Below are 20,486 nucleotides of genomic sequence, written 5' to 3'. Positions count from 1 at the left end.
GGCACACAGTCAAAATAACCCCCACACACACACTTTATAAACTGACATATAAATATAGTTAAATGAAGGTGAGGAGACAACATTTTAGGAGAAAAAAGTTAATTTATAATCTGTTTGGATAACATTGAAATGAGGACGAGCTGTAAGAAAATTTGTGTAAAACGAATCAGGAAAGCAAAGAACAAAGCCAAAATATTTGTCCAACACTTTGAAGTCCTTGATGTAAGTCCTGAATATTGTCTTTGTGTCTGTCTGTCCAATGTGTGCTGAATCTCTATGCCTCTGCCTGTTGGGCTGAGTATCTGTAGGTATACAACTTGTTATCTGCGCCTCCACTCAGCATCAGCTGAAAACAGAAACAGAGAGAGGACACTGTGAGAACATCACTGTTTCCATCTATCACCTGTTGGTGTGCAAATATCGTACACATCGTACCCCGCTTTCTGTCCAGTCCACACAAAATACTTTGTCTTCATGGGCCGCCAGGTCATACAGAGGAGCCTTACAGCTGGGAGACAACAGAGAAATGTTTTAAATATGTAAGGAGTAGAAAATATTTCTGTTAAAGAAGTAGTCAGAACAATAAATACTTAGGTCAAGTACAGATGCCTGCTCTACTTAAGTACAGTAACTAAGTATTTGTACTTCAATACTTCCCACCTCTGGTCATGTCCCATTAGAAATATGTTCCTTGTGACTAGAGCACAGCCCTTAACAGTAGTACCAATTATGAGCTTCACTGACCTTCTGGTATCCCAAAGTTTGATCAGGTTGTCAAGGGAACCCGAGACCAACTGGTGCTCATGTGATGGTGCCCACTTGACAGCGGTAACCCAGCCAGTGTGAGAGGTCAGCGACAGCAGAACAAGAGACCCATCTGAAAGAAGAGGAGTTGTAAAGATAACAAGAGTGACAAACAACAAAAGTCAACACATAGATCCCTGTGACATTTAGAACAGTTGTACCTTTGGTGCGAGGGTCCCACAGTCGGATGTGTCTATCGGTGCTACCTGAGGCTAGCCGTCGACACAAAGGTGAGTAGGAAATACAGTTAAACACTTTGCTGCCAGTCTGTGAAAAGAAAAAGTCAAACTGGTAAATACTGGAAAACTGAGTATATGATAACAAAAGGTAAACTTGGTGGTTGATAAATATGCTATTTCAAACGATTTGAGCCGTTAACTGAGTTTTGAATTAGTCTGTAACCCTAAGATTTATCTTAGGGTTGGGTAAATATTTTAAGGACACGCATTGCATACATCCACTACACACAGGCATATAGCAGTAATACGTAGTGTATTTCACTGGTTTGATTTCCTCTATTATAGGCATTTTAAATCACTCATACACTGAAGAAACAAGTCAAATTGTGGCTCTGAGTCTTTTTATCATTTATACCTGTGATACCTTATACCCTCTGTGACATAGCTAACAAAATAAAAGCCTGTAAATGGTAAATGGCCTGTATTTGTATAGCGCTTTACTTAGTCCCTATGGACCCCAAAGGCTTTACACTACATTCAGTCATCCACGCATTCACACACTGGTGATGGCAAGCTACATTGTAGCCACAGCTGCCCTGGGGCGAACTGACAGAGGCGAGGCTGCCGGACACTGGCGCCACCGGGCCCCTCTGACCACCACCAGTAGGCAACGGGTGAAGTGTCTTGCCCAAGGACACAACGACCAAGACTGTCGGAGAAATCGGGCTTGAACAGGCAACCTTCCGATTACAAGACAAACTGCCAACTCTTGAGCCACGATGTAGGATGATGCTCATTAATCTGTCACATGAAACAACCAAAAGTCTTTATTATTGCTAATTCAGTCACTTTCTATTTTTCTCACCAACGTAGTTTTCATCCCTCCAGTATCGACGTCCCATATGCGGATGGTGTGGTCCCAAGACGCGCTACAAACCTCCTCACTGTCACACCACAGGACAGATGACACTGCCTCGCTGTGTCCCGACAATGTCATCAAGGGAGTCTGTGTCAAAAAACAAACAAAACAAAAAACCCCAACTCATTTTGCAATGACTTAGCGGGCTTATTCTCCAGTCAATCATACTCTGGTTGTGCACTCACCCTGGTCAGGCCGAGCTGCTGAGTCTTCTGTTTTTTCCTCGGTCTGTCAGCCGGCTCCTCGATCTCATCCTGCTCATCTGTAGGCACTGACAGCACAGGAAATATAGTTTGTAGCAGCCTCACAACAATACCTTTTTTAACAATAAAGAGTCCTTGAATCATTCTGGGATCATACCTGCTGACCAGATCTTCAACATTTTGTCCCAAGAGCCACTGCAGAACTGAAAGTGTTTACCACAAACATCCAAAGTCATTAATCGCAGCACTCTTTGTTGTCTTTTGAGTTTTTGTCTTGCCCTCTCCAACCTTACCTTCGTTCCTGTGGGGTCTACAGAAATGGTGTCAACGCTCCCCGCGTGTCCACGACAGCAATGTCTGGCTTCCACCTTGTTTCTCTCAGAGTTCCACTCCCACAGTAACACGGTTTGGTCCAGAGAGGCCGTCAGAAGCAGAGAGGTCAGACCCTCTACACAGAAAACATCCACAAAGAGGACTTAATAAAGCCTTTGACTATTAACATAGCAGTACTTGTCTGTTTCATTTTGTCCCACTCACCTCTTTTGACCCAGGCTACGTCTTTGACCACATCTGTATGTCCAGGCACAGTCATCACAGGCTTGCCCTCAGTAGACCAAATTCTGGCAGTCTTGTCGTATGACCCTGTTAAGATCCTGCAGGGGAAAAAATAAGGGTCATTCCATTTTCAAATCATTATGAACCCTCTGCTCGAACATCTTCAGTTTCACAATATTTTCATATAGAAGCTTCAAGCTTCTTCTGGTTCTTTGCCATGTTGTCCGTTATGTATACAGCACTGGTTAATCCCTTTATGGTCAAAGTACAAGAACTGAACTGAAAAAGAAGCCAATGTCCAAAGAAAAAATAGACAAGACTTTCAGAAAGCCTGCAGCACTATTGCTCTGGACCACTTTAAAAGGAATAGAAAGTCTGGCTCCCTGGAAGTAAAAGGTAAAGAATAAGGGGCGGTTTAAGACTTTTGTTTAGCTAATGAACAACCAAGAAGACAAAAGAAAATATGAACATATCACAACTGAATCTTTGCTGAGCTAATTTCCCACTTAATAAAAAGCACACTAATGATCTGCTCTCAACCATCTTACCATTCAGCATCAGCATCTGCAGAGCTAATCCAGTCATCATGCATCATGCACTCCTCGGGTTCTGGGGCCGTGATCCGCTCCACGTATTCTATCTCCACAACTTCTTCCTGAGACACGGGCAAACAGAGTAAAACATCTGGTTAATGTTGTTTTACTCATGTGGATGCTTATGACTCGCTTTATACAATATATCCATACGAGTTTAAGCACTATAGCAGGCCATACCGTTAATATACTCTCTGTCTCCATGTGAGCTGACAGTGAGGTTCGCAGGAACTGACCCCTGACCAGGAAGTCAAACTCCACTTTACTGTGAGAAGCTGTGAAGAGAACCAAATAAATTATCTGGAGAATTTTACAAGTACAGTCTGTGATAAGGACTAAATTTGACACACACACACACACACACACACACATATATATATATATATATATAGTGCAACCAATTAAAAATACTACTAAAACTAAATTTACAGAACAATCAGGTGCCACAAAAAGGTGACACACACAGTATTTGCGCCAGTGCAAAAAATATTTTGTCTGCCACAAGAGAGAGGAGAACACCACAGGCCTAAACCCTGCAGGCCTGACAGCAGGAGGTGCATCACTCCGTCTGTTCTTCACCTGGAGACACTCGCTCTCTCTTTCTCTCTCCCACAGCCGTCATTCTGAAAACATTCACCCCTTCCAAAATAACCAAATCCCATGTGTTGACAATATTTTTTTTGTTGGTCAATATGGTACACTTTTACACCAATACAAAAGGGGTGGCATTTTTTCCTGAACTTTTTTTGTGCCGTCCTTAGAAAACACACTTTTTACCATTTCATCCCACACTAAATGTGATGATAGTAGAAGAAAGCATCACGTGTATTTTTATGATCGTAGCTCTGGATTTAGTGGCCTATCAATAAAATTTAAAAACTGGTGTATAGTTTGAAGTCTGAACTTTCAACACAAGTTGAATGGAGACTCAACGTGGCTGCAGCTTGTTGCTATGGCATCTTAAATCGGTCAGGTGATTTGGAGATGAGGTGTGTCCATCGACCCCAGAGTGTAACAATCAACGCCTGTGTGAAATCTAAAAATGCCCATGGCATTGATTCAAAATGTACTCTGGCACAATCGTAAGCATCGGTTGCTATGGACAACAAGAAATAAAGTTGATCTAAATTCAGTTTTAGAATTCATATTCAATGTTAATTTTAGCTAGGCTCGAAGTGTTAATGCTATCTTATTTTAATAAACAACACTGTCATATGCAAAACTAGGGTGGCAAGAGAATATTTTAGGGCATGCCACCCCATGCCACCCCTGTAGATCCGCCATGCGGTGCCACCATATGTAGATCCGCCCCTGTGATTGAGGATTAGGATTATAATGCTATTTAATCTGTGTTTACAGTTCTGCAGCTGGAGGCTGAATTGTAAAGGAGGTGGGGAATAGTTTGTGTGCCTATGATAAAGTGAGCTTACCATTTTTAGCTTCCAGCAGCTTGTTGATTACATTGCTGAGTTCCTGCACTTCGGATGCAGCTGGGATGGAGAACGGGACATCATCTACAACGTACCTACAGAGATAGACACATTTTAGCTGCTACCGGAGTCTACATAACTTCACACTGTTAGCATTAGCATTTTAAAAAAAAAAAACAACATAGCTACGAATTAGCCACGATCAGAACTACAGATAAAAAAAGAATTTATTTGCAAGAGGAAAAGACAGAACATCCCACAATGAGACGATGCTGTTTACTCTAAATTACAGCTAGCAAGTTAGCTAGCTCGCTTGCTTGTTTGTCATTTTCTGTTGAGGTTTTTTTTTTTCTTTTAAACCTCACCTTTTGTCTTCTGTGAAGAATCTTGCCTGTATCTGAGACATTTTGTGCTTATTTTGCCAACCACGAGCTCTAGAATATTAAAATACAAGGAATCCTCATAACGCGCTTCTCGTGCAGTTATGCCATGTGGTACGAAACAAACCACTGCAATACGAAAAGTAGATGCTCTGTGTTCGTCTAGTGACGCCTGGCCAGTATGCGAACTTTGCTTCCGCTTCTCCCAAGCTCGGTCACTCGGGAGTTCGGACTTCCTTAGGATGGCAGGACTCATCGGCAATGTTTTAATGATAAATCCTCTACGAACCAGTTGTTACGATGATTAGATGAACCTCAATGTAAAATATTTGTATTAATAATGACCTAAAAGATCTAGAGACTGCTATTTACATTCATCGATGTGAATGTCAGTATACACGGTGGAATTTAATAGAAATAATATTTTTTATTTACATTGGGTGAACAAAAATAACTAATATCAAAGTTTCGTCATAACTTCTGATAGCTTATCAGCACTTTTAATCAATAAAAACAAAGGTTAGCTTCACCTGACAATACTCTGTATTAGCACATGAGTTTAAACATGAGTCCAAAGCATCAGGTCTGAGTATATCGCCTTTACATGTAATGAGAGCTTCAAAGGGTTTAAATGTTTGTTGCCTAATTGAAAATTTAAATTCTTTACTAAAGCAAAAGTACAAACTCCGAAATGTACTCAAAGAAAGAAAGTAAAAATGAGCTCCATGAAGGAAAATTTTTATAATCATTTTTGTACAAAGGTAACTGAACCTTATACTATATAAATGTAATAATAAAATAATATTAGAAAATGAAAATATAAATATTATTGTAATTTAAATTTTGATTCAAATTAATGTACTCGGTTTGGGTACATTTTATACCTATTTTCTATTGCCTACATTGTAGAGGGTGACTTTGCCTCCACACCTAAACAGTAAAATAAGAAAAGTCAGGGGTTACGGTGGGATTCAGCAGGTGGGGGGATTATTGGGGCCACATTAAGAAAAAAATATATTGTTCATCATTTTGAGAGTAAAGTAAAAATTTCGAGATTAAGTCGAACATCTATTTTGAGAAAAAAAGTTGACATGTGAAGCCATTGTTGTTTCAAGACAAACTGCTATACCCATTACAATTCATTGTTTAGATAGCTTAGTGAAACAAACTGATCAGCTGTCTTTTGACACATCATCTTTATTACATGAGGGTGTAATCATCAATAACCTTGCATCTGTCCATTAAGAGCCATTTCCTTTGTTTTCCATCTAACCAGATCCAGCTTTCTACACCATCTTCTTAATGTCTTTATACTGATCACCACACTGTGTCTATGAGCTAAAAGAGAAATAATTTTACTTTCTTGTTACCGATTCTGATTCTGATTCTGAAGTATGGTTTGTCTTGAAACAACTGTAATCTCCACAATTTGACTTTTCCTCAAAATACACTTTCAACTTTAATCTCAATATTTGGACTTTATTCTCAAAATGAACAACAATATTTATTTTCCTTAATGTGGCCTTAACCCTCTACTGCACACATTTTGATGGTACATGCTGAAAATGATCTGAGTCATTTTGGACCATTTTAGTGCCAAAATAAATCATTTTAAATTTCAGACAACCCCTCTCCAACAGTGGCATACATCAACAGAGAAAATTATTAACTCATAAATAATTACACAGCTGTTAGAAAGCGAAAAATATATTTTTTAAGTATTCAAAAAATGTCAACCAGTTTTGAAACAAATAACTAAGTATGGCTTGATACAGGCTTAGGTTCGAATATAGATTCTCATGTTGTGAGATTTTGCTGTCATTCTCTGACAGTGTGTGAAACTTTTCTTAACAGTTCTTCTGTGCTGTAAAGCAGAGGTGCACAATTCACTTTATACACATGCATCTTGCCTTATTCGAGTTAATGCAATTTCACTTGTATTCCGCCAAATCACAACAGAAATTCCCTCAAGGTGGATTATATTCTAATGTATGAACCCACAACAATACAGAGAAAACTCTGACGGCCCCCTAAAATCAAGCACTTGGCTACAGGAGGAATGAAAAACTCCCTTTTAACAGGATAAAAGCTCCAGGAGAACCAGACTCAGGGAGGGGCGACCACCTGCCACCTTGCTTCATTTTTTGAATTGATACAGCAAGGACTAATATTTTCAAATTCTGTTTTCTTAATTTACTGGTTAGGTACTGCTTGAATTTGCTTGCCCTTAAATGGCACCATTTGGTCATCCACACAATGTTGTATCTTTACACTCACGTTTCTTTTTTCTTTTATTTAGAGTTCAAGTCATTAAAAATATAATTACTAGAGCAAACACGTTCTCACACCATGCAGTCCTATGACTATGTCAGGATATGAGGTGGGACACCCTACCCTCACATGTTATAGGACCAAAATTTGACACTTTCCCAAACACTTTGATTCAAGTTCAAATGTACTGGGCATGAGGCTTAAAAAAAAAAAAAAAAAAAAACTTATCCTATATCTTTTTCTATCTCTGAGTGAAGTTACTCTTTTCTCTCCCTGGGAAACCCAGCAGCTGTACCTTTAGCTAGCAGACACACTGTGTTCACACAGTTTGCTGACATTTGTTTAGCTGATAAAAATGTTGAATTTGAAATTACATGCTACTTAGAAAAAACTCACTTATAACACTTTAGATGATACCACTGAACCTAAAGTAACAAATCTGTTTTGAAAATATAAGTAGAAAGTTTTGTGGAAAAATATAGGGAGTAAAAGTAGTCAGAAAAATAAATACTCAAGTACAGACAGCTAAAACTAGTTAGTACAATAAGTGAAGTATTTGTACTTAATTACTTCCCACCCCTGCTGGATGCACCTATTTGTGCAAAAAACAAACAAACACACACACACACACACACTCAGCATTTGAGCAAAAGGTTTTATTTCACCTGGTTTTGTTTATCACAAGAGAACTGGGAAATCTGTACTGAACTCATGACTCAATTAGATCTCTTTGTGAATAAAACAAATGCTCGTCTACACAGGCTTTTGGTAGATTAAGCTTAAGCATCTTCAAAAAAAAGAAAAAGAAAAAAGAAAAAAAGACTTATTGTACAGTTTCTTTATGACAACAGAAAAGAATGAGATCTAATGATTACTCTGTTTACTGTGAACTTCTTTTCAGATGTCCACAGACAGGCACTCAATACTGTATTGTCCTCAGAAAATATAATTGAATAATAAAAATAAAAGACAAAAAAACAAAACTATTTACACTCTCCTCTCCTTTCAATCTTCTTCCTGCTCCTCTTTTACCTTCTTTTTCTTTTTTTTCTTCTTCTCTGTTGTCTGGAGAGAGAGAGAGGGGTGTCATTACAGAAGAAGAAGAAGAAAAAAAAAGGGATAATTTTAAAACTTTAGCTTCCATCTTACCTCAGTAACTGCTACCACCTCTTCTTCCTTTGGTTCTTCCATTTTCTCCTCTGCTTTCTTATCCTTCTTTTTCTTCTTCTTTTTCTTTGGGGTCTCCTCTGCTGCCGCTGATGTTTCTGCTTGTTCTTCTTCTAAACACAGAGCCAGAACACTATCAGCATCACAGATCCAAATGCACAGGAGGCAAATGATTGATTCCAAACTCACTCACCTTCTATTGCCAACTCCTGTTTTGCCTTTTTGGGTTTGACTGCTGGTGTCGTGGGCTCTGTGGCATCCTCTTCTTCTACCTCCTCAAACTTCCTCTTCTTCGATGTGGACGGAATCGTAGAATCACCTGACGGATCATAAATTCTCACTTCACTGTGGAGGAAAAGTTGTAGCAGGCATTAACCACCTTACATATATAGATGTGGAAATCTGCAAAGGAGCTGCAAGTGACTACTCACCTCTTGTGCTGGTATTTATCTGCCTTTGCCATTGCTTTGCCTGTTCCACTGATTCTTCGAATCTGAAAAGAAAAATGTGGATTCAGTGACTAAAGGAGGGGAAAAAAATAACAAAAACAGGGATTTTACCAGGATAACAGATTCAGAAGAAATACAAAACTCCATTACAGTTTGCATATAGCACTTTTCTCCCTGGACACTCAAAGTGCACTATTGGACCAAGATACTACTTGCATTTAGTATCTTCCTCAAGGATTGGGGAGACTGGAGCAGCCAGACATGGAATGGCGAACCGTCCAATTAGTAGATGACCTGCTCCACCTCCTGAGGTACAGCCACATTTGTGAACATAACCCAGAACTGATGTTGTGTTCTTAGGGCTAATGTTCAGACTAAAGCAAAACGAGAAACTGTCCTGTGATCAGACAAATCAAATTTGCAGTTCTTTCTGGTAAATAGGGATACCAAGTCCTGTGAACTATAGGGACGAGAGGCCATGTGGCTTCTTATCAGCACTACGGTCAAAAGCCTGCATCTCTGATAGTACAGGAATGGATTAATGGTTATGCAACTGTCACATCTGGAGAGGCACCATCAATACTGAAAGGTATACGCTGCAAACAATATCATCTCCAAATTATGCCAGGCGACAGTAATAGCAAAGAGACAAAGCACTTTTGGAACATGGGGAAAGCCAAAAACTGCGCTTCCTCCACTTCCGTACCATTGATTCATTAATGCTGAATTCTCTCGCAGCTGCTCTATTCCCATGTTGTTGCAGTATAGTAATGACTAACCTCATATCGTGGATGGATTAGCTCTGTTGTTCTCCTGGCTGAAGTTTGCTCCGTTTACAGCATTCTGCCATGCAATTGCATTAGTCCCTAACCACCAGAAACCCTCATGTAAACTTTAATCGAGTGGAAAAAAGTTGGCATTCATCCTTCAGCTTCACTGTGCTAATGTTATGCTAACGTAGCTGTTTTGCTAGCAATCACGTAGCACATCATTATATACCAGCTAGTCCAACTTCAGTAACCCTACCAACGTCACTGCTGTTTAATTTTCTCCCTTCATTTATGTTGGAAGTGACAGCAGAGCTGTACATTTTAATTTTTTCAGAAATCTCAGTCAGAACATGCTATATCATGTTTAGGTGGAAACTAGCGAGCTAACTTCCGCTAACTTCTAACTCCGTTGAATTTAATAAATTCTGTTTTCATGGATGCCTGGATGTTAAACTTAATTGTTACACCTGGTAAAGCAGCAACACTGATCATTTTATTAAAAATGAAAGAATTTACACAGTTTTTAACTCTCAGCGATGCCGCAGTGTTTGTTTGACTTTGGGACCTGAAGTAGACAGAGTTTGGGACCCAGATTACTCCACAAGGCTCCTGACTACAGCAGCCGTAATGCTCCGGCAATCCATCAAGCGGTGCGCCTTCATAGCTTACCAAAGTCGTATTAAAACATTTTTTGACCGATTTCTGAGCGCCGTGAACCACATAAAATCGGTTCGAGGTCAGTAAGCACAACCAGAATTCATACATAAGGCACACTGTCGATTTTTGAGAAAATTAAAGGATTTTAAGTGTGCCTTATAGTGTGTAAAATACGTTATACAGAAGAAAAGAATATATCGTGATATATATCGTTACCACACATGCTTCAAATTATACTGTGATATGGATTTTAGGCCATATCACTCAGCCCTATGAGGACATTTGTTTTAAATTTCGATAGAACAATGGCAGTATAATGTCCTCGTAAGTGGATATCAGGCCCTTGCAGAGCAAAATTTAGTATTTTGGTCTAGACAACCCAAAATGTGATGTCCACATACGTGGACGCCAGGTCCCAGGAGGTTAAATAGCATCCCAACTTTTCAGGAATAGGGGTTGTAGCTGTACTTACTCCCTTATCTTCCAACTGACGTAGTCTGGCCTCCAGCTTGGCACGGTTCTCTGCACCCATTTCTGCATTTGTGTCTTCTCCGAGAGCGTCATAGCGAATAGCCAGGGCTGCTTTAGCTGCCAGCATCCTGGAAATCTGCAATGGCATTACAGAAAACCAAAGCCTGAGTTGACAGCTTCACATTTTGGCCACCAACCATTATTCAGTCACATATCACACTCTAAGAACATACCTTGCCCTTGTTCTTAGCAGTGGTCTGGCCCACTAGAGAAGCATGGTATATGAGACCATACTTGGGTGTGTCTTTGCGCGTCTTCAGGGCTCTAAAAAGAGCCTTCTCTGCTCCAAGGATCTGGACTGTGGAGGCTGGATGCTTTGCCAGATTCAGAAGGGAACCTGGATCGCACAATGAATGAAACAAAGAACTGTAGCTATGGTGCTCTTCAAGGACCTGACTACTAGTGCTTTCACTGCCAGCTCAGATGAGGTAGTGACTTAAAACCATCAGTCATGTTCAGGAAAGTGACTTAGTGTCATCATCATCACTGCTAGGCCAGTTTTCACAAATTACCTGACTTTTGCCCTCCCCCACCCAAACTCACCTGCATGTGAGATGAGACGGGCGCCAACCAGCTCCCCCACCATTACAGTGAGGTTGGGAGCGATTGCCATCATTCTGTTCTTCAGGTAGTCGTAGAGCTGAGCCCGGTATTCTGAAATCTCTACCACCTATGGGAGAAAAAAAATATATAAAGAGAACATTCAAAAACAAATTCACGAATGCAGGGTACCAGTCACGAAAGGCAAAGACGCATAGAAAACCCTGTTTTTGCAACAGACAACAGTGATCGCCATCACAATCACTGTAGCAAACAGTGAGGACACACACCTGATCACATAGGTGCCTGATGTTGCCAATGTCCTCCTCTGACACTTCTGTTCCCATGGAGATTTCAGCAGCCAATTTAACCTCGACCTCGATCTCCTCGGGGAGGATATCTGATAGATCAGAGCCAGCGACATTTGTGCGATCACCTGTAGACACAAACATATGGCAGTTACTCTGGAATGTCACCACATGGAAGTTAAACCAATGTAGGTGAGTCTTAGAGTAACAAAACGCTGACTTTAAACAAGCTCAGAGCACTCTGGTTTACTCAGCCTGACAGGAAACCATAAATTCTTAAAGACTGAAAGAGGCTTTGATTAAAATTAAAGAGTGCTAATGAATTTGAATGTGGAAATTGTAGGATTGCTGTGTTTTTGCTGGCTTTACTCACACTATTTAGGATATCTAGACCTCTGCTTCTCTGACTGTGTTGTGCAAATGCAGGATGGTCCTTACCTATTTTGCGGACACTCTTGCAGTAGGCTAAGTTGTCTGTGATCACTTTTCCGAGCTCAGGGAAATGCCAGCCATACCACTCTCTGCAACGCATTATGTAATTATTAAGTTCTTTGTCCAGGTCATCCAGAAGAGCTAGAGGCAAGGACGAAAACACAGTACAGCTGATGTTAACTGCTTAAATGATCATTTTTAGAGCAAAAATATCAATAATTTATAATTTATTAATTTTTATAATCCTAAACAGAAAAATTTAGATGTTTTCTTTGTTTGCAATGATAACAGACTGAAGGTTTTTGGACATTCTGAAAATAATTTAGACTGCTGATTGTTCTAAGAGTTTTCTTGTCTGACATGTTACAGGCACAACAACAGACATAACTGTGTAAAACAACACTCACAAATAGCCTGCACGATCATTGTGTCCACCTTGTCAGGACTGAACTTCAGCTTGTAGCGGGATAAACTGCAACCAGATGAGAACATGAGTTAATTCAAATTTCTAGATTAATGAAGGGATTTTCAATAAGCCAGAGGGTTGCTGCCTCAGTGGTAGTGACGAATGCTGAGAAAAATCTACACAAATATTTCAGACAGCAAATGTAATCATAGGCAGCAGCTGCATTCATATAACATAATCTGTGCACCACTAACCTGTGAGCCAACCCTAAAGACATAGCACTCATCTCCCTGGGAGGAAGTCCAGTGATGAGGCTCTCCATCTGACCCCTGATGCATCTCATCAGTTCAGCCACAGCAGGGCTGTGGACACAGCTCAGGTCCAGTTTTTCCTGAAGACCAGAAGTCATTAGAAACACAACGTTCGATAACAATGCTGTCTTTCAGGCTGACAGAAATATCAGTGACTTACTTTGATAACGCCACCAAGTTTTGCATCACTAATAGCCAGCTGCTCATGAGCTTCCTTGGCAACAACTTTCTTCAGGACCTTCTTCAGACTCTTGCCAAGTTTTCCCTCAACAAGGGCAGTCGCAGCTGAAAAGTGGAAATAGAGAATAAAATAAAGCTTAGCTGTGCTAAGCGCTTACACAAAACACAAAAAGTGTCAATTCTCATATGTGTGAGGAGGAATTGGTCTCAGTGGTAGTGACGAGGACTGTGCAATACCTCATGTTTAATCAGACACAGCTTTGCATCACAGACAAATCTCAGGTAAACATTAGGGCTCAAATTTATCATTACCTGCTAAGGCCTCTGTTGTGTCCTGGAACTTCTCAAAATGCTTCAGCTTAACGCTGGTAGGACAAAAGGAAAAACGTGGAAGTTACATTCCATCTACGATTTATCGTAATAAGTCCATGGTTATATGTGTCGTCAGGTGGTAAAATGTAACATCAGCACTTACATTTTATTGGCTTTTTCGGGAGTTTCAAACTCCTTATACAGGCAGTCGACCTGCTGCAGTTTGGATTCATTGAGGACCTTAAAACACAATACACAGACATTAGTTAAAAGAAATCTGTCAAGCAGTGGGCTGGCTTACATCGTTAAAAATGTAACTTTAAAAAATTAATGGATGATAAACGCATTTGAACAATCTACAATTCTAAAATGCATGGGACTTAGTTGAAAAGTAGAGTCAGCACCACCTCAGTGTGCACACGTGGTTGCAGGCCCTTCACAGTACAAGCTTGATGTTCGCTTATGACTTAGGCAAGCTCGTGCGCAAACAAAACAACTTTAAATAAAAGTTTAATCCATATCCGCAAGTACAACGAAGAGATTGCTTTTTTCATACCGTAAATAACACGTTTATGCCACCTTCTACCGACACTCAATGAACTAGCTGGATGGCTAATCCGGGCTAACGCAAAGAGCCCGTGTTAAAGTCCCCCATTTTAAAAAGATCGCGAACAATAGTCGAATACTTACTTTGAATATTGCATATCCAGCTGCGGTTTCAAACAACACGAGCATTTTGGCAGCGCCTTAGTGCAGTTATTGTGCACACCTCTGGAGCCTTCGCGTTTCCACCTCGATCACCACGCTGCTGCCCTCACTCTGAAACACACGCGGCGTGGACAGGGCACCAGGAAACTACTGGGTTGCCAGGTTCGCTCACGTCGGTCGCTATCCCCCGAGCTTAACATTAAAAAGACAATTTAGGGTTTATTTATAAATAAGCGGAAGAAAAGGTTTCTACGGATGGGTGGATCTCGGTGTATCTAATGCACCGTATTGTCCAATGTATTTTTACGTTTTCTTTACCTTATAATATGTTTCTGCTTCTATTGTGGAAAAAAATACACTTTGAAATATGTTTAATTACGCAAACGGCACATAGCATTCGGGTTAATAAAACCGAGCGAGCGGCCACTTGGCTTATGACGCTTACAGACTTGTGTTGGTAGTTAGACGATGCAGTGCATTTCTAATATTTACCAGGAGGCTTTTTACCAAAAATGGCAACCCAAGAGAATTTGTTAATTTAAACCTCGCGAGAAGTTCTAGCCAACTACTGGTAAAATCAAAATTGCAGTTAAGTCTCAAGTACATATATATATATTTTTTTTTTTTACCACAAAACTTTTTATACATATTAAAATACTTAACGTAAGTATGTATAGACGTATATTTATTCGTTTTCGTCTGTGTTGGTTTATGGTCTTCCTTCTCTCCGGAAGTGACGAATCCATAGTTTGCTCAAGGTAAATACATGCGCTTATGAGGGCAACGCGTTGGGGAGAAGTTTTCTTAGAACTATCTTCATCGTCAGCGTGAAGAAAGATTTTGGCCTGGCGGTATGAACGAGTCGGCAAACTACCCTCCGCCCGACTTTGGCTTTCCTCCTTCGAATTCCTTCCAGTCGTTCCAGCAGCAGCAGTCGCACTCGAGTAGCTTCCATCCCACCATGTGGAGCTGGAGCGAAACGCCTATCGAACACAGCTGGGGCTGCGACAGTAGTGTTGGTAGGCACCACGGGTCAGCGGCAAGTTATGGGTTCTCATCAAACCGTGGAAACCACGGACCTACACATACATACGGTGAGTGGAATGTACAGTCGTTTCTCTGTTGAAGATGGGTTCCTTCATGTTACTGTCGCCCTAAAGTGGACATGAAGGACCACATAATGTAAAGACTGACTTACACCATGGGGTTCTGCTCTAACAAAAAAGTCATAGATTTAACACTATTATGCTGCAGTTAAGGAATAAGTATTTAAAGCTTTATAGCATGTGGAGCGCCATCTTGTGTGAATGCAGCAAGTGACGTCAGTGGGTTGTTTCGTGTTAAAACACTTGAATTAGTTTCATAAAAGCCAACTAGTGACACAACGAATACATCCGTGGAAAACCCGGAAAGATAAACTAAAAACAAAATCACATCCCCACAATAACTTTGATAGCAGCTGTGTAGTTTAAGATACATGCAGTGCGCCTTTAGTCGCCATAAAGGACATGTCCATGTGTCTTTTTTTTTTTTAAAGAAAGGTGTGCTTGAATTTTTTGCGTGTTTTCAGGTCAAAACTTTAGTCATGAATGGCATCGAGGTGGACATCAAAGCTACCGAGCTCCCAGCCATCATGGAAAAAAGGTGACGAGTCTGAGAACTTTGTATTTATATTGAAAGTGAATGGAACGTTGTTGGGAACTTTGAGCTTTTCACCCCTTGCAGAAAAACAGGAAAGAACCAGAGTATTCCCATTTTTGTGACACCTGCGACCGGGGCTTCAAAAACCAGGAAAAGTACAATGAGCATGTCTCTCAGCATGTCAAGGTATTTCACTCTAGGCTACTTACTAGATATATATTAGTGTTGTTCACATTGATATTCTTTACTTTTTACTGAGAGCTCCAATTGAATCCACTTTTAGTGTTCTGTGGCTGACTGCAGCTTCATGGCCCATGAAAAACTTGTCAGCATACACTGGAAAAATGTAAGTGGAAGAAGATGATGTAAAGAGATTAAGCTTGTAGTAGTTTCCTTTTTCTAATGTGAGTGCTCTGTGTTGACAGAACCATGTGCCAGGAACTAAACGAATCAAACTGGACACACCGGAGGAGATTACTAAATGGAGAGAGGAAAGGCGCAAGTTAGTGTTTGCAAAGAGATTTTAGAAACTGTGGCAGTCATGAACTTTTGATGCAATTTTGCCATTAGTTGATCCACCTGTGCATACTGCCCATGTCCAGTCAGTAATTTGTCTTTACTGGTTTACTAGAAACTATCCAACACTTGTGAATATTGAGAAGAAGAAAAAAGTCCTGGAGGTGCGGGAGGAAACGGGAGCTGTCCTGGAAACAGCTCAGTTTGGGTAAATGTTTACATTTGAATGTATAAATTATGGATTTTGGTGTGCATGTCTTTTATTTTCTATTTTGATATACATTTTTTTTTTAAAATTTGAAATGAAGTCTGTCCTACCAAAAAGTTAACTTGCATAAGCAATGATGTATTTATTTTCAGACGAATGAGAGGAAGAGGCAGAGGTCGTGGTTGGAAAAACAGAGGATTCCAAGGGCGACATCTGAGACGGCCACACTCATCGGACTGCAGTGTTACAGAGAAGCCTAAACCACTCACCCACCCATGCAGGGACGGGGATCCACTCGGAGCACTAGCCACTAGTGACCATGGTGAGTTAATTGATTAAAGTTCAATCAAGGCTGTGCACAATCACCTACATAGAGGACAAGATCAAAAAGCTTTCACTGGTTATCCTCTGGTTATTCTTTGATTGAAATACACAGACACCCCTATATAGTGATAGTGATATATTGTGCTCTGTTTTTCATTGGCTCAAAGATTCTGACAGAGAGGAGTCCAGGACCAGTGGCTTGGTTGTGGCCCCTAAGAAGATGAGCTCAGCTCTGGGCTCCCTAGTAGCAAACTACGGATCCATGAGTGAAAGTGATGAGGAACCAGGTGAGCACATAGTGTTTGCTGGATAAAAGTCCAAAATCTTCACCATGCAAGAAAAATCCTAATGATTCTGTCTTGTTGAATTGTTTTTATTTTGTTGTTAATTTACGAGAGAGAGAGAGAGAGAGAGAGAGAGAGAGAGAGAGAGAGACTGACTAACACCTGCCTTTGCGTTTTAGCCACACCCATTCAGACAGGTAAGGAGCTGGTGCAAGAGAACCAGGACCTTCTAAACTTAATACCACCCAACCCTCAGAAGAGGGCACCTGCCAGGGGTAGAGAGGCTTTTTTACAGAATGCAGAGAGACAGAAAATGGTTCAGACAGATTCCAGGCTTCACATGCCCAACAGCAAAGGAGGAAGAGCGGGAAGAGGAAGACTACCACAGTTACATCGCCCCACTTTGCTTGAAATGGTATGGAAGTCATTTGACACTATGCATGTGTATTTATATGATTTTGATTTAGTAAAAAAGGACACGCTGTTTAAAGCTATACTATTTAGATGTTTAGTCCAACTCTTGTTTGTCTCTTTGTTTAGTTACTGGCCCCAGATATCCGACACGAGAGGAATGTCCTCCTGCAGTGTGTACGCTACATTGTCAGAAACCACTTCTTTGGGCTGGAGAGCAGATGTCACAACCAGGAGAAAACTGGAAACAAGGGCACAACATCTGTTACAAATGGAGAGCATGAAGGAAGATGGGAAGAGTCTTCACAGAAAATCCAAGCTGCGTCCCTGTTTGCCGCCTCGATTAGTAGTGAGGGACATTCAGCAGTCCTGGATGTTGGCAGTACGGAGGTTTTAGTTACTGGTGAAGTTTCTGCAGTTAAGCAAGCTCCTTGTATACTGAATCACCAAGGGTCTACACGAGGACCTAATGAACCTACTGTGGAGTCTTTAGGAAGTGTTGGTGATTGTACAGGTGATTTCATCCCAAATACTGAGGAGACAACTGCCAGCGATGTAAACCATCCTGATTTGTCCTCGATGGATGGGATCACATGTATCTCAAATATGTATGATGATGAAATATGGGAGAGCCCCAGTGTTCAAGTGTGAAAGACCCAAAATAGTCGGTCTTATTTTTTTTATTTTTTATTTTTTTGATATGAGTTTATTATGTAAAGACAGACTGTCTTGTAAAATAAATCACGTGATGTGTAGTGATGAATTCTGAATCTTTATCTTTTCAGTGTTTGACTATCAATAAAGGGAGTGAACTGAAATGTGCGGTAAAGTACATTCACACTACCACGACAGAAAATATACCTAGTGTTTGACTTGCAGTAAATTCGCACCACGGCTGGAAAGTGTGTTAGTGTTGACTAGTAGTGTTAGTGTTAGTGTGTTAGTCATTGTCTATTGAGTTCAATGACGTGAAAGTCAGGCAGGTTTATGAGGTTTTTTTGGGGGGGGGGTAACCAGTTTTTTGTTTTTTTTTTGTTTTTTTTAATGGTTGAATAGATGATGGTACATCTATAGTTTAAATTTGTGCTTTTTTTCCCCCCTTTAAACTGATTGTTTGAACTTGGTTTTGTATTTCAACTCTCCCCTTTAATGCACTAATTGTTTTAGCAGACAGCTTTCCAGTTTCCAATTATTTAACTTCAAAGTTCAGTTATCTTATTCCAATGACAGATTACCAGTGGTTTAAATGAGAGCGTATAGGAGTCAGTCACAGTGATCAACCCACAGGGCGTTCCCATCTATACATGGTGTACGTCTGTAATGTTTCGTCCCTGGCAGAGCTTCCAAACAGTATTCCAGTGTTCCAAACAGCAGTGTTTCTGCCTCGTGCCCTACTCAACTGCTCTATGCACAGCAGGGCTGATTAGCTTTTTCCATCTCATAAATTTGCCTCTCCATCATGTTTGCAGATGTAGCTTGCAGCTGTTTTGAGCAGTTTTTTCTGATGCCTCCACTACACTCACCACCAAGATCATTTATTAACTAGTTGAGAATTTAAGACAAGTTTGGAACAAGGCAGACTCATCTAGCTCCTTTATAGATATGAATGTAAACATATCTCCCTAACATATTAAAAGCCGATCTACAAATTTAATAGAAAATAAGAATAAGAATAACTTTATTTATCCTGAGGGAAATTCTTTTGTCATGTACATGCTCAAAGCAGCAGGAGAGACAGAGGAACAGATGAATAATATATACAATATATACAGTAGTAGGATAGTGCAAGACATAGTATCAAATAACTCTAACAAAGTAATATATATGACTGTGTCCTGGAGAATAAATAACTTAACTATCAGTGCAGGCGATTCTAGAAAGTGACATAGTATTGTGCAATAGAATAAAGGGAGTAGCAGCTTATGATGGGGGGATGAAACAAATATTCAATAAGGTACAGTTGGGTAATATTGCATGGTCTGAAAAGGAACAGAATAACATTGGTAATAGTCTCAGGAAAATCACCTACAGAGTGAGGAAGAGTTATACAGTCTTATTGCCACCGGCACAAAGGATTTACTGTGGCGGTCAGTTCTGCATTTCGGGGCAATGAGTCTTTTGCTGCGTTTGCTCCGATGGTCCATCATGGGGGCGTGCATGGGATGACGGGGTTGTCCATGATAGAAAGAAGCTTTTTTAGCATTCTCCTCTCAGACACCACCTCCAGGTTCTCCAGTCTGACACCCAGGACAGAACCAGCCTTTTTAATCAGTTTGTTCAGCCTGTTGGCATCAGCTGTCTTCACCCCACTTCCCCAGCACACAGCTGCAAAGAACACGACGCTCTCCAACACCGAGTGATAGAACATGGTCAGCATTTTCCTACCAACATTGAAGGACCTGAGTCGCCTCAGTAGGAAAAGCCGACTCTGCCCTTTTTTGAAGATAGCATTGGTGTTCTTGGTCCAGTCCAGTTTACAGTCCAAGTGTACCCCCAGGTACCGGTAGTCCTCAACGATCTCCACATCAGCCCCTCTGATGGTGACAGGGTTAGGAGGAGGAGCCTGCTTCCTAAAGTCCATAACCAGTTTTTTTGTCTTTGTGATGTTAAGTTGTAGGTGGTTAAGCTCACACCACTCGACAAAGCTGTCCACCACACTCCTGTACTCCTCCTCCTGTCCATCCCTGATACAGCCCACAATGGCAGAGTCATCGGAGAATTTCTGCAGATGACATGACTGAGACTTGTACCTGAAGTCAGATGTGTAGAGGGTGAAGAGGAAGGGTGATAGGACCGTCCCCTGCGGCGCCCCTGTCCTGCTCAGGATGTTATCTGAGCGGCAGCTCTTCAGTCGCACATGCTGTGGTCGACTTGTTAAATAGTCCATAATCCAGGCTACCAGTGGGGCGTCCACCTGCATTTCCGTGAGCTTATTCCCCAGCAGTGATGGTCTGATCGTGTTAAAAGCACTAGAGAAGTCAAAGAACATGACCCACA

General features: G+C 40.8%; 3 protein-coding genes and 1 non-coding gene across 5 annotated transcripts; 1 reads left to right on the top strand and 3 right to left on the bottom strand.

Annotated features, from left to right (window-relative positions):
* Positions 1–82: 82 nt before the first annotated feature.
* wdr12 (WD repeat domain 12) lies at positions 83–5,289 on the bottom strand. Its single transcript, XM_003460009.5, has 13 exons — positions 5,049–5,289; positions 4,684–4,778; positions 3,434–3,528; positions 3,209–3,315; positions 2,643–2,758; positions 2,399–2,553; positions 2,263–2,308; positions 2,088–2,173; positions 1,849–1,989; positions 966–1,071; positions 745–877; positions 436–508; positions 83–346 (listed from the first exon to the last, which is right to left on the bottom strand). The coding sequence occupies exons 1-13, from the start codon at positions 5,087–5,089 to the stop codon at positions 275–277; spliced, it is 1,266 nt and encodes a 421-aa protein (XP_003460057.1). The 5' UTR covers positions 5,090–5,289; the 3' UTR covers positions 83–274.
* Positions 5,290–7,969: 2,680 nt separating this feature from the next.
* Positions 7,970–14,297, bottom strand: nop58 (NOP58 ribonucleoprotein homolog (yeast)). Of its 2 annotated transcripts, none has more exons than XM_019355608.2 (15): positions 14,088–14,297; positions 13,561–13,637; positions 13,398–13,450; positions 13,066–13,190; positions 12,849–12,985; positions 12,596–12,660; positions 12,195–12,329; positions 11,739–11,884; positions 11,452–11,578; positions 11,082–11,245; positions 10,850–10,984; positions 8,933–8,994; positions 8,695–8,846; positions 8,484–8,611; positions 7,970–8,399 (listed from the first exon to the last, which is right to left on the bottom strand). In XM_019355608.2, the coding sequence occupies exons 1-15, from the start codon at positions 14,130–14,132 to the stop codon at positions 8,340–8,342; spliced, it is 1,611 nt and encodes a 536-aa protein (XP_019211153.1). In that variant the 5' UTR covers positions 14,133–14,297; the 3' UTR covers positions 7,970–8,339. The 2 variants fall into 2 exon arrangements, with proteins under 2 accessions (XP_019211153.1, XP_019211152.1); XM_019355607.2 differs by having other exon boundaries at positions 8,484–8,614; positions 14,088–14,295.
* LOC112844001 (small nucleolar RNA SNORD11B) lies at positions 11,321–11,404 on the bottom strand. The gene has a single exon (XR_003216556.1). It is a non-coding gene; the product is annotated as a small nucleolar RNA SNORD11B (small nucleolar RNA).
* Positions 14,298–14,726: 429 nt separating the features above from the next.
* Positions 14,727–18,259, top strand: nufip1 (nuclear FMR1 interacting protein 1). The gene is made up of 10 exons (XM_005465848.4): positions 14,727–15,199; positions 15,676–15,749; positions 15,831–15,932; positions 16,030–16,092; positions 16,172–16,248; positions 16,378–16,470; positions 16,623–16,792; positions 16,962–17,081; positions 17,258–17,493; positions 17,619–18,259. The coding sequence occupies exons 1-10, from the start codon at positions 14,959–14,961 to the stop codon at positions 18,138–18,140; spliced, it is 1,698 nt and encodes a 565-aa protein (XP_005465905.1). The 5' UTR covers positions 14,727–14,958; the 3' UTR covers positions 18,141–18,259.
* Positions 18,260–20,486: the final 2,227 nt, after the last annotated feature.

The sequence above is a fragment of the Oreochromis niloticus genome, linkage group LG23 (genome assembly GCF_001858045.2).
Source record: "Oreochromis niloticus isolate F11D_XX linkage group LG23, O_niloticus_UMD_NMBU, whole genome shotgun sequence".
Taxonomy (NCBI): domain Eukaryota; kingdom Metazoa; phylum Chordata; class Actinopteri; order Cichliformes; family Cichlidae; genus Oreochromis; species Oreochromis niloticus.
The sequence above is the reverse complement of the archived record's forward strand: the minus strand, read 5'-3'. Positions and strand labels throughout refer to the sequence as shown.